This window comes from Aptenodytes forsteri, unplaced genomic scaffold (assembly GCF_000699145.1).
Source record: "Aptenodytes forsteri isolate BGI_AS27 unplaced genomic scaffold, ASM69914v1 Scaffold110, whole genome shotgun sequence".
Lineage (NCBI taxonomy): Eukaryota > Metazoa > Chordata > Aves > Sphenisciformes > Spheniscidae > Aptenodytes > Aptenodytes forsteri.
Window position 1 is genome coordinate 659,100 of NW_008794583.1, and position 14,188 is coordinate 673,287.

General features: G+C 42.4%; 2 protein-coding genes across 2 annotated transcripts; one reads left to right on the top strand and one right to left on the bottom strand.

Annotated features, from left to right (window-relative positions):
- The first annotated feature begins 436 nt into the window (after positions 1-436).
- On the top strand, positions 437-835 carry LOC103893462 (claw keratin). Its single transcript, XM_009272589.1, has one exon. It carries the CDS (start codon positions 437-439, stop codon positions 833-835), a length of 399 nt encoding a protein of 132 aa, XP_009270864.1.
- Positions 836-2,615: 1,780 nt separating this feature from the next.
- On the bottom strand, positions 2,616-3,023 carry LOC109279268 (beta-keratin-related protein-like). The gene has a single exon (XM_019470285.1). It carries the CDS (start codon positions 3,021-3,023, stop codon positions 2,616-2,618), a length of 408 nt encoding a protein of 135 aa, XP_019325830.1.
- Positions 3,024-14,188: the final 11,165 nt, after the last annotated feature.

A 14,188-nucleotide genomic window follows, 5' to 3' on the forward strand; every position in this document is an offset into this window, starting at 1 on the left:
TTATTGGTACCACCAGGTCAGCTACAGCAGCAGCACCTTGTCTTTCATGTAATGATGTGTCACGGTCTGTCCCTCCCATCACCCCTATCCTCTCCAGGGCACGTTCACACGCCAGTGTCCCCAGTGAGGAGGCATATAATTGTCTCGCATCACTATCTCTGTCATGAAGCCTGTCCGCTGGATTTCATCATTGCCCGGGGTTTCTGCCACCGCCCCTCTGGCCGATGCCCCGGGCAGTCTGGGACATGTATAAAAGAGCTGAGGGCTTGGCAGCCCTCTATCCAGCTTCCTCCACTTGACTCTCCTGATCACCCGGGTAAGTCCAGCTCTTGGAAGCCTCCTGGGGATCTCTCCCCGACTCCCTCGAAACAGCCCCTTCCCTGCACCCTTGCCTAATCATCGGTGCCTTTTCCAGGACTCCTTGCCTGCCTGAAAGATGTCCTGCTCCAGCCTGTGCGTCCCTTCCTGTGGGGTGGCCGCCCCGGCCCCACTGGCCAACAGCGCCAACGAGCCCTGCGTGCGGCAGTGCCCTGACTCCACGGTGGTGATCCAGCCCCCGGCCTCGGTGGTCACCTTCCCCGGGCCCATCCTCAGCTCCTTCCCGCAGTACAGCGTTGTTGGCTCGGCGGGATTCCCCGGTGTTGGAGGGGGCTATGGCGGCACTTTTGGAGGCCGTGGCGGATTTGGAGGCTTAGGGGGCTATGGGGGGTATGGAGGCCTTGGAGGCTATGGGGGCTATGGGCTTTATGGGGGCTATGGAGCCTTTGGGGGTTGCGGATATGGTGGCTGGGCCCGAGGCCACGGGTACCTCAGTGGCAACTGCGGGCCCTGCTAAACCCCAAATATCCATGGAGTTCAGGGCTGCATCTGCCCTCGGTCTCCACAAGTAGCACCTCTTGTCTTCTACCACCAGATGAAGAACAAAGCTTTCAGCCCCTCTTTAGGCTGTGGCAAAGCAGCTACTTGAACTTTATGGTCCTTGCTTATTTGCACAGAGTAACCTTGCAGATCTTCAGCTGGCCGTTTTAGGTTTTCCAGCACTGCCTCCAACAGCTTCCCTCTATCTGCGATACAACGAAGCTGTACTCATCCTCGGATGTTTGTGTCTCCTGCTCTGCCCAGCTCTCAGACTCCCATCCTGCAACAGGAGGTGGGCTTCTTTGGAGTGGAGCCCTGGGTTGTGCCTTGCTGCAGCCTTATGATTTTCATTTTTCCAAGTCGTTGTTTCTGTGTTGTTTTGTTTCTTGCTGACACTGTCTATTGCATTTTCCATCCACATTAAAGAATCTGCATTGCATGAATAATTTTTTTTGGTCTGAATTTGTTCTTCACTGTGGCTGGAATTATGTCTATAACTGAGCGATGATGTGAAATGTTAGATGGCAATTCATTTGCTAAAAACATTTGTGGAAGCTCTGAATTTCTCTTAGAAAAGACTTTTGAGCTGCAAGGTAGGGAAGTTACTAGTAAATATTAGCTTCATCACAAAAGACATTTCAACGGTGAAATACCACTTTCTGTTTTGTGAGGTCTATAGAGGACTGAAAACTAAACTAGTGGCGTACTTCTTTCCCATTCATACTCTGCAACCTGTTCTCACCAGTCAGTCATGATGCTCGGGGTGATGCACTGAGCATGCACCCTGCAATATGGCTAGTGCATTCATGAGTGCTGTCATCTGGTGGCAGCCCGAGGGCATCTTTCCTCCTGTGACCTCAGGGAATCTCTGCACAGTGTGTCAGAGGGCCGTGTGTGGGCTGTGCATTTCTCCACCCTGCCGGCTGCACTCAGGTATTCATGTCTTGCTTTGGACTTGGGGCAAAGTGCTGGAAAGCTGCTCTGTCCTGAGATGGACGTGGCAAATTTGGAGCTGAGCATTACCCAAACCCTTGCAGGGACTGCTGTTACAAGCGGCAACTGCCAGGGACTCAGGTTGGTCCTGGAGAGTGCCAAATGTTCAGCACATGTTTAATGACATTGCATAGAAAAGTATTCCTGGAATTTTGTGACATCTGCAGTCAAAGAAGAAACATGGAATACCTATGACCAAGGATAAATATACTGTAAATTCAATTGATAAGGAAACAAAGAAGGAAATGATTATGTGGTAATGAAAACCAGAAGACATACTTTGGTACAGAAAATTTATTTGGAAAGAGACAGCTTTTCTACAATTCTGGAACAAAATTGTACAGAATATAATGACCATCTTTCCAGGAGTTCAGTGAGGCTCTGGCTAATCACCAGGGTCAAAGTGATGCAGTCTATAAAAAATGTTTTTTCTCCTTTGGTGCAGTTGCTGTGTGCAATTTCTAGCATCCTAAGTCACCTCTCTAAGTTCAGTGTCAATAATATAACTGAAATAAGACAAAGCACAATGTAAGCAGATGACTAAACTGGAAAGCCAGAGGATAACAGTTCTAAACTAAAGGCAGAATGAGAAAACGCACACATGAGCCTGCTTTTCACAGGTGCTGAGCATTTGCAGCTCTCAGTCTTTTCAGCTGGAGCCAGACAACACCCAGCACTTGGGCTGGTGCTTATCAGCTCCACCCCCAATTTGCATCTTGAGTTTCCTGCTTCTTTAAATTGCTGTGTGCACACCATGGTGGAGCTTAGTATGTCCGCCGTTTTCCAGAGCGGTATGAATTGCATGGATGTGTCCATTGGGAAGAATAGGTGTAGGAGTACTTTGGGGCACACCGTGGCTCAGGTCGGGAAATGACCTGGGGGGCAATTTTCTCAATTGCTGCCTCCAGTCTCCCTGTCACCTCTGCTGGCAGAGGTGCTGTGGCGGGGGGCGCTGCCAGGGCCACCTCGGAGGGCTCTGAGGCTCCCACGACGGTTTGCTGCGGGTAAGTGGTGAGGATGGGCCCTGGGAAGGTGACCACGACAGGTGGTGGGTATATAATCACTCGGGAGTCACCGCAGGCCACAACGCAGGGCTCATTGTTGCTGGTGGCCAGGGGCTGGGGACATTTTGCCTCGCAGGGGTTGGTGCATGCCAGCTGGTCAGAAGCCATCGCTAGGCTGTGGTAGGGGAGTACCTGCAATTTATGTGCAGAATTAGGAAAAAAAAAAAAACACCCAACCCATGCACTTGGTTATTGACACTTCTAAGCTTGGCTGCAAGAGATCTTTAGACAGAAATGATTTGGATAAAGACAGCAGCTGAGCTCCTTTCCTTGTATCTGCCGCCTTTTACTTAGCCTGCATCTATTTGTCCTTTCTAATTTGCTGCTTTAAGCTTGCTCTCTTTACTTCTCTTTGTCTGGGAGCAAAAATCCTCCCCTTTCTTTGCATGCTGCCTCCAAAACAGACATCTGTTCTAAAATCTTCCAGTCCTTGTAATATTTCCTGGAGACAAGTTTGAACTTGTTCCCACAGCATCTCTTTTCCTCCCACACGAAGCTTCTCAGGGCAGTGCCTACATTCTGTGTTTTACAGATGGGGTGTAAGGGAAAAAAAATCTGGGTTTTCGATAGATTTGAGTGTTAAGTAATCTAAACAGATTGCTAAGAAGCCTGCTTAATTTCCTATATTATTTTCCTTGCAGATTCCTCTTATTATCAGGTAGTAAAAGGTTCCACTAAAACACAGAAAAATTAAAGGCTAAGAATAAATGGGGGGTTAAAAATACTGGTTTAATAAGTAAGACACATCACTTAATATTTATATTGTGGTGATATTGTCAACCCAAATATGAAATTTGCAGCTTCAGCTAGGGTACGCACGTTTAATAGTGTTTATTTCTTTCTTCAGATGAAATCTTCACAGAAAAGCTATTTCTCCATGGTATAGCATCGCACTATTTTTTTTAAACTTGTAAATCAAAGATACCTTAAAGTGATGAATAAGGCAAAAGTATTATTTTATTCTCAGTTAAGTCCTGTGTGCTGCACTATACTAGAGCTGCTGTCCTTGAGAACATTTGGAAGACGAGGACTAGGGGACACTGCAGCTTTGCAGTACTCCTTACAGTAAATAAACGGAAAATGCAGAAAGTTTCTAAGGCAGATGGTGGGTAACTTGGAGCTAACCTCTGAAATCTGCAAGTCTTATCTATGGAGAAGTAGTATACAGGATCCTAAAATATGTAGTCAGCAACACTTTCTACTAAATAAACTATTATATTGCCAAGCATAAAGTAAAAATATCCTGAAAGCTACTTTTCTCCACTTCAGAAGCTCAGTGCTGTTTTGCACCAGGTGCTAGCAGCGTGCTGGCACAGGGGAATGGGCAGGGCAATGAGCTCTTTGATCTATTTACTTGTCTCAACTATGTTCAGAGGAAAGCAAAAGCATCCTCAAATGTATCATGCTGGGGAAAAAAAAAAAGCAAAAAACATGCATAGCACTTTCCCCCAAATACCCTTAGGTTAGAACATAGCTTTGACCTAAAAAAATGCTTAATTTAATCTCTGTAAAAACACATAAAATACTAGCAAAGTTTTAGCAGTTAGAAATGAAAGCTTATTTGCACAGTTACATTAAGTAATAGTATCTAATCATCACTTGATGTGGCTTGTTGTGACTCCAATTAAATTAGCTAAGGATGGGCAGATTACGAACAGCAATGCTGCATGTCTATAGACACACAGAGCTAACTTCGAGCAAGGATTTTACTTCAATAGTTATCTATGAAATCCCCCCACCTAACAACTGCTGAATCCCTTAATCGTGCCACATATGCAAAAACAATGCTAAAATCTATTCTCAGAGCTCTTCTGAAAATTTTTCAGAACTCAGAGATTGAAATTCCTTATTCTCCCATAAAATTAACAGCCCAAAGCAGTCTTGAAAAGCCCTTGCTTTTATTTTTGCATCCTTTATCCAGCATAGAAAACATCTGTAGAAAGATGCTTACTAATGTCTCTGAGAGCCAGAATATTTATGCAGGATTTAGTCCCGATTTTAACAAAATTCATGCTAAAGCAAAATTAAACTCAAGGTTTTTATAGTTGTCAAATCAGACTTACTCAGTGTACCGGAGAGAACAAGTCAAGAGAAGTAGTTAGAAACGCCTTGCACGGAGAGAGTATTTATACCCTTTCTCAGATTGCCTGGAGGAGCTGAGACAACCTTTGTATAAAGGGCCTTAATTACTTATGAAGCAAACTTTGTTGCATGTATTACTCTGTAGTTGCAGTAATTGTTTTGCTCACTGTTTATGATTATCTAAAGCTGAGTTAGGTAATAATACAAAATGCAGATGGTAACTTGCAAGTTCTTTTCATCTTGAAATTTCCTGGTTTTACTCCACTGGTTTCATTAAGAATTAAAAATACACTAAGAATTAATAGACTTCTGGTGACTTTGCTAAAAACATGACTGCACAGGGTGTCTCGGGTGTCAGTGGTACAGTGTGTCAGCACACACAAGACTTACTTTCCTTATTGGAAATACAGGCTAACATCTAGCATTTGTCTCCATGCCTAGATAAATCTCTAGAAACACAGGGCTTGGTTTTCATCTGATATAATGTTAATGAAGTTTACAGGTGTGTTCTTACCTAAGCCGGAGGAAGTATCTGGTGCAAAAACTTTAAAGAGCAAAACTATCACAGAGTTATCTTTTAAATAAAAACGAAGCCATCTCCAATTATGAAGCTTAAAATGAGGAGTTGATTAAATAAATGTTTTACATATTTCATTCCACATGAGGTCAGAGCAGTCTAAATCTACTAGGATATTATTACCATTAACATAAAATAATTTCCATGTATGACGTACTAACAGATGTTTGTGAACTTCTTTGAAATCTCATTTTCTGATGTCTCCAGAATATTCCTGATAAGCTCCACAGCCCAAGGGATCTTTAGGGGTGCCTCATGAAATAAGAATAATTAATGTAATAAATGCATCATGTCATAAACACCGTGGTGGTGGTTTTAGTTCATTTAAACATGCTTGCCAGTTTTATGCATGAAGCTTCCCTCCAGAGGGAAGAGTGAGTGTGGTGAACTGATTTCTGGGAAAATGGGTGTACTGCACGCGCCCTTTGACAAGGTCCTCTCGGTGGCCTCTGCCACTGGAGGGAGCCTCTGTGCGCATGGGAGCCTCCCATCGTACGTAGCGCCTCCGAGCGCAGAGGGGCAGAGTTAGGTCCATCAGTACTGGCTGGCATAGTGTTCAGCCTGTTGGTATGTGCTATGGCAGAGGTAGCCTCAGGTTTTTGTGATTTGGTCCTAACAAGGTAGGATGAATGTCATACATGCCAGGGGAGCTCACAGTTCAGCTGAAAATATAGTCTACGTTTTTTCTTCTCTTCCCTGAGTTTTCAATGTCTCTTGGTTCTCACTCTTCGGTAATTTCTAGCTGGAAGATTTCTCCCCTCAAGGAGGTACCCCAAAATTGCTATTTCAAAACATAGGTATTAAGCATATATAGCAAGTAATGAAATTCACCCCTGCAAAAGAATTCTAGCTAAGCACGCTGGATTCTCCTTTTAGTTGATCTCTGTGGCATTTGGGAGGTCTCCGACAGAACTAGGAACTGAATCCTGTCTGTTGTATTAAGATGCAGTCTCTTAACTACAAGGTAATTAACTTTTTCCAAAAATTTCCCCTGATGTAGCAATACTATGCAGAATTTTCCGTTTCCGCCAGTTTTTGTGTTGTACTCTAGGGTGACTAACAAAGGTAATAAAGGCAACAGAGGGCAGAGAGTAATGCAGACTGCATACGCAATATAGAATCGTAATATTGTCAGTGCCTCTTAACTTTAAATTGTTTTAGAAAATTATATCCTTGTGTAAGGCAGGGACAGCAGTAATAATGGCTCTTGCCTAGCTAAGATATGGTTTATGTGGTCAAACCAGTTCTGTTCAACTTCAGAGCGCAGAAGTTTTGTTTGTAAAGCTGAGTCAGGAGCACTTGCTAATGAAGAAATAATCAAAGGAAAATGCTTGTGGATGGATGCTCTGCTGATGTAGGTCTGCAACATTCATTCTCTTCACTTCAAAGAGGCTCTTCTTGCTGACATCATCTGAATGCATATCAGCAAGAATTCTGCCCATTAGGCAAGTATGAACTGAAATATAGGTCCAGATCAGTGGCAAGAGTTAATTATGTGTTAGTGTATAGATCCACTGTTTTTTACAGTATCAGAAACTCTGGCTTTCTGATTTTATACAAACTACGAGTGAAAGTTGAATAATCCAAAATTTGAGGCAGTGAATCACAGTCTAATTAGGACAATGCCAGAAATGACCTTGATATATCTCCTTTAAGGAGATACTATTGCCCAACACTAGGCGTCACCTACAGCTATTATCATAATACAACTATTTGCATAGGCAATGTATTAATAAGTGTTTGTGAAACATTTTCAGTCCTCAGAACATTCCCATGGTGTTTAATTATGCGGGGTGTTTCCAGAAACACCTCATAAATCCTAATTTATGGCAGAAGGAGCATGATTTACAAAACTCTACAGCTACTGGAAAAAAAAAATGCATGGACTGGGAATATGACAGGGTCAAGGTATTCAGGGTATTCTCCAAGTATATTTGCCAGCTCAGGTGAACAGACCCTTTTCTGAAGGTCTTTTGATAACATTTGGTGGGTAAAAAGGGGAAATGTTCTTGCACGATGACCTCATGATGTGTGCAATTGCTGACTGGCTTCTTGCTTTCCAGCCTTGTCAGGACCCCCATGGGTGTGGGGGGGCTGGGGTTCACTGGCTTTTCTTTGTCTTTACCAACACATTTTTAGGGCTTAGCAAACCAGCAAAAAACCCCTAAATGCAGTAAGAGAACCCAGGACTTGTACTTTTTGTTCACTTCTAGCTGGGATTAAACTAGATTTTTGACTACTGAAAAATGACAAGGAACTGTCAACGAATTATCAGTTGGCATGATAAACTTAGAGGAAATAAATGTTGAAGGAGCACAGAAGGGAAGGGAATGAAGGGAGTAGGGCAGAAGACACTCCCTTGCCACTTGCTGACCAGAACGGCACTGAAATGTATTGTAATACAAGAAAATCAAAATGCTGGCTTGTTCAGAGCAGGAAAGCAAATTAAATTATTTAAATGATGTAAAATCTGTTTGGAGTACACCTATGTTGCATGCTCTCCCTGATCCCAGCATGTGTTTTTTTTGTTAATCCTGTTTCTTGGTGTACAGGTGGAAACCAGAGTCATGCAGACAGGTTTACAAGATGCTGACTTAAGTCTGTAATATTTAGTCTCCTCAGCTCCCTCTGGTTGCCCCATGTGACATTACACAACCTGCCTCACTTTCCCTTTAAGTCTTGAGTTTTTCCTTCTCACCCACTTTCCCAAGCACCCACCCCGACTCTTCACTGTACAGCATTAGGCAGCAGCACAGAGGTAGCAAACTGTTATATTACCTGTAATGTCACAGTCAAAATGAAGGCTACATTGTGTTGGCTATGAAATAGCAATGTAAGGGATGGTACCTGAAAGGGGATCATATCTAGGATGATCAGTCTGACCTGTCAAAGGGTGGAGAAGGAGCTATTGTCACCATTTATGAATCGGGAATGGATATACAAAAGTAAAAGGCTGAACTGTCATTCTAGGTGAGCACAAGTTAAGGAGAAGATGGAGCTGGGCCATTTGTGGATATGTATGGCAGGGGAATGAAAGGTGACGGGTATAAACTGAAACAAGAGAGGTTCAGATTGACATAAGGAGGAGAGAGAAAAGAAAAAAGTTGCCCGTGAAGGGAACCCTCAGCATCATGGTCTGAATTCAGAGGTGATCCTGCTTTGAACAAGGGGTTGGATGAGAGAACTAAGAAAATGTTAGAAATGGAGAATTAGATCCTCAGCTGGTGCAGGTTGACTTTATCAAGCTTTAACATCTCTCTATCATTTTCAGTCATGTTCAGTCATGTTATCTAAAATGCAGTGTGCAGATCTGAGACGTTGCTTTAAAACACAGTTGTTAACAGTGAACATACAGAATCAGTCTCGCGTATAAAAAGAAGGGATAGCTCTCAGTTGTGTGGCATCAGAGCTTGCTGAAACACTGATGACTTGTAATACTGTAGTGTGGTGCCTGTATAAGGTGTTGTACAGCCTTCACAAAGTTCTTTGAGAGTATTTGCATTCAGCCTTCAACAGCATATATTTAACAAGTGAATTTCCCCCCCCAGGTGTATCCCGCACATTCATCTCAAATTTTAAGGACAATTTATGGCATGGATACCTGAAGTTATTTAATGGGGAACAAACCACAGGAATGTAAACAATTTATGCAGGAGAATGAATAAAGTATTTTTAGCAATCTGTGGGTGTGGCAGCTAAATCTGATGTGAGTCATCCTGTGTCCTCCCTGGCAGACCTCAGACTTGGGATGCTGTCCAGCACACAGACCTCTGCTCCCACACACCTACCCTGGGGGGGCTGGCTTTTAATGGAAGTTGAAGTACTCAAAGTTCAAGGGCTAGAACTAATGATGACTATATTAACAAAGTATCATGAATGAAGCTTTTATGCATAATTAAGTGATGTTATTACTTGATATTTGAACGTAAGGAGTCTAAGATATGGTTTGATTCATCCCGTTCGTTTGTTCCAAATGTTTTGTGCAGAAAAAGTGAAAACAGTTTGAGATGAGGATTTTGAACTTGTTTCTTCTAAATAAATGTAGGTAGGTGTTATTGCTCAAAAGTTCCTTGAGAGGGCAGACCAAAAACTTGGTGTGAACAATGTAAAAGAAGTTGCAAATTTAGGAAATAAGCAAAGAACGAGAATGTAAATAGTAAGAGCAGTCTATCCTGGTCCTGCGCATAGGAGAAGCTCTCTGAAACTGGAGAGGGAAAGAGAAGGAGGACAGGGAGAATTGGGAATGGAGAGTCTGCATGGGAAAGTTTTTTTTTAGAAAGAGAAGGATGACAGGGAGAACTGGGAATGGAGAGTGTGCATGGGAAAGTTTTTTTTGAAGTGACAAACAATCCCTTTGCACATTCAAGGCTTATTATCAATGCACCTGATCTAGATGAATAGCTACTTGATAGTAAAGATCTGATTCCAGGATGTCTAAATTGAGTTACATGATATTAACTTTATAATAGGCACTTTGCCTATGTAAATCAATACAAAGCACTTAGGAAGTATTTTGAAACTCTTTCCTTGAGGACACTTGGAGATTTCCCAGTGAATGATTTTGCCCCAGCCAACCCTCAGAGAGGCAATTCCCATGCTAGAGGTAGTTGGGAGTATAAATCTGATTAAATCAAAACCCAGGCTGTATGGAAACTGTGCAAGGGAATAAAAAGAGGCTTTTAGTACACAATCTGGGCCCGAGTGATCCTTTCCCTTCCTGCAGACCGCAGCCATGCGGAGCTTCCCAGCACTGACACCGGTGCTGCATGTGCCTGCCCTCCTTTATAGCATGGTTACTGCCCAAAGGTCTGGGCTACACAGCAGCTGAGCGTATTCACAGCAAAATTACGTGTGACACATACATGCCAGGTCATTTCTGGTTGACCAACACAGGTTTTGCACAGATCCTTGGGGAAGGAGAGAGAAAAGACAGACACCATCCCCTCGTGGCAGGCTTTGGTCCAAATGGGCAAGGATCTTCCATCACAGACACTAGGACAAGCATCACAGCTAAATCTGTAGGACAGGTGTGGTGGTGGTAAACAGTGGTGTGACTTTAGTGGTGGCTGGTAGCTACTAGCATTTGGCTTGCTGATCTGCTCCTAAATAGACCACTACCGGAGACATGTTCATGGGGCTAGACTGTTACAAGGTACCGATATTCAAAATACATGAATATTATGTATTCATGCACAATGCAAACGGAGCATAATGCATACTGGATTGCTGAAGGGAAAAGAGGTGTCTGGCTTCCACTGTCTTGGGATTTGTCCCATGCCCTTTAAAAAGCACTGGGGTATGCGTGGGGCAATTTATTTGAAATTTAAAAAAGCTTTTTATGAAAAAAAAGGCAAAATAATGATCTCACCTGAAAAATGATGCTTGCAATCCTCATACGTGTATTTCTAAGCCGTAGGTGTTGCTCAACACTTGGATGTCTAAATCCGAAGGCAGAGGTTTAGTTTTGCAATGCTCTGCCTGTGTACAAATATAATAAATGTTTATGAAGCATTCTGAAAACTGTATTTGTTATTACCGAAAGGATCATACAGGAGCCATCTGAAGTTGCGTTTGATTTATGGAAAAAGAAGCTGCAGGTTTAATTTGCAGACTCCAGGAACTCAAGTAGATTAGTATGGAGAAAATATCCTAGGGGATGGGGAAGTCTGTTGGAAACGCACTCCCCTAGAAATTACAATGGGGAAAAGGTCTCTTTTAAAATCCTGGGAGGTAGCAGCTTTTGCCTCTGACTTAAGGATGTGAACTTTGATGTAATTTTTGATGGATTTACAGGCCCAGCCAAAAATTTTCCACTTCTATTTGGCCTTTTTTAGAAAATATTTGAAAGCACAGAATAATGAGGGAGGGGAAAAAGTGATTGATCCTTCTGAGTTACAGAACATAGGTAACTAAAAGCAGAATTGTCCCTCTGCTGGGCCTGTAGTGCTTCTTAGGGGGGAACACGAGCATATTAATGCTCAGCCTAATAACTCATTAGTCCTAGCTGTTACTGTATGTTGGCCTATATATATATATTTGCTTTGCACTGTAAGTTGCATGTATCCACATTGCAGATTCTTCTTGTGCAAGTTGTCCCAACGAAGTGACCTAGAGAGGGTTATAGTGCCCTGCTGCTGCCTGTACATGCTTGGCCAATGATTTTTGTCCTATTTTTGGGGAATAGCCTTGTGAGTAGGCTGGGAAATTCATTCTAGTACTTCAATTAATTCAAAAATCTGCATCTGCTGTGCAGGCACCTGTGCTCCTGGCAGCCTGGGAGGGAGTGCAGAGGAGGTTTCATGGCACTCCATGCTGCTGCAGCCAGACAGCTTTCTGTGAACTGCTTCAGAGGTGTACTGGCAACTGCACTGAAGGGTACAGCACCCTCTAGAGACAGCAGCATCTTTCCTGCATGCAGAAATGCAGTTAGGATGAATTCTTGAAAAATGCAAAAGTTTAAAAATATTGAGTGGTGATTTAGTTAATGCTGGCACGGGTGTTGAGCCTCAGGAAGGTGACAGTGCCACTTATAGTAGGACTCACAAAGGTTCAAAAATAAAGTTTAGAGAAAAAAGGAAAACCAAAAAATGCATGCTGCATGATAATATTTAATGGGAACGAGAAGCTGAATATACATGTGCAAAATTAGATGGATAGGATATAATCAGAAAAGTTCCAGGACTTCGTGAGGGTCTACAATGAATCTCCAGTTCCATGGTTTTGCATAGATTCTTTGATCAGAAGTATTTTACAAAGAAATCTGCTATTACAATTGCTTGAAGTTATTTTTTTGCCCTGGCTTGCATCAAATAATATAGGCAGAAAAATAAGCTGGGAAACCATTACATCATGGGTCTAAGCAGAAATAAAGCACAAGAAAGACTTAAAAATGCCTAATTTTAAGAAATGCCAAGTAGAGCTAACTTTTGTTTAATGGTAAATGCTGGTTCAGCAAAATACACAAGTGAATACGAATTTTGATAAAACTTTGTTTTGGAACACAAGATTTTCAGTCATAATTTTGAAATATTTTATGCTTTTTATTTTGAGAGAAATTGATAAGAAAAAGTCAATGTTGGCATAAATTTGAATTTATTGAGATACATTTTTATCAAACAAAATATATTTTTGAAAATCTTGTTTCTTGGAAAATTCTATTTTTTATTTCATCCTAATTTTGAATAAGATCAATAGTGAAATTTCAATTTCTTGTAGTTTGGAAATTCTAGTCCTCATGCAGGTCTAGTGCCAGGAAGCCGTGCTTTTATTGACTCCACTGGGAACTGTGGGAGCTCAGCACTTCTATAATCCATTATCCATAAACTTAGTCGTGATCTGTCTTACTGTTCAGTTCTGCTTTTCACGTAATCCACAGATATCCATGTTGGATTTAGGTTGGCCTGCAAGTTCTATAACAAAATGGTTTGGACAAGTGAGGAAAAAAAGGATTAAAGCTTCCTGTATCACGAAATGATAATCCTGGGTTACATGCTGTCCCAGAACCACACATGCCCCTAAACCCACGATATCCCCTGGAACAGAGTAAGTTTCTGATATCGAACAATGCAGTAGATCCCACTATGGTTTGCTGAGGGAAAGTGGTGAGAATTGGGCCAGGATATATCACAGAATATGGTGGCAAGTCAGGGTCCACTATGTCCACTACTGTATCGGGGTATTTTATGACACAGGTTTCACTGGAGGTGAGGGCAAACGGCTCAGGGCATGTCACCCCCGGCGGCAGGCAGCACTCGTTGTAGGGAGACATGTGACAGATCCAGACCTGAAACACAGGAGGAGGGGAGGGGAGAAAAGCAGTCGTTAGTCCAGCAAAAAGCTTACGTATTAGATATCAAGATTTTGGGACGATAAGGTTGCGTGCTGGATATTGCGATGGCAAAAGCGGGAATTACAAGATGCGAATAGTTCAGGTGATAGTTAAATGTTTCTCCAGTTTCCTTTTCCCACGCAGTAACTCTTCTTCCTAAGTAACCCTTTTGAACTTCATTGTTTCAATATCTGATGATAATTTCTAGATCACCACTGTTTTCAACCTAAAACGCTCTTGTGCTATTGCTTCTCGTCTCTCTTCTCCCCAGGGTTTTCAATGTGTTGCACTGCTCTGTCTCACTCCTCCTATTGCCGATTCAAACCCTGCTGAAAGCCATAACCCCAACTCGACTCCATGTTTTAAACTTCAATTTTACTCCTCACAGCACTGGCAAAATCAAAACATGAGGGTGAAGCTAGTTACCTCATCTCACCTTGTTAGAAGTGGAACAGGTATGATCTGGGTTGGAGACCCACCCATCTTTTATTAGTCTTATTATATATAATCTGGATTACAGTATCTTATATTTGAAATCACACAGCTCTTTAAAACTGTACCTGATATCAAGGCCAGAGTTTTTGGGGCATTGTATAATTATAGATTAACAGACTGTCCTTGCCCTGGATTGTGCCCACACTAATTAAGCAAGGCGAATGGAGTGAGGGAGAAGGGATAATTTTCTTCACTTTATCAGTGTGAAACTGATGTGGAAGGGATTAAGGGCTGGCATAAAGGATGGGCCTGAACTGATTTCCCAAATGAGTCCCAACATTTACCCCGGGA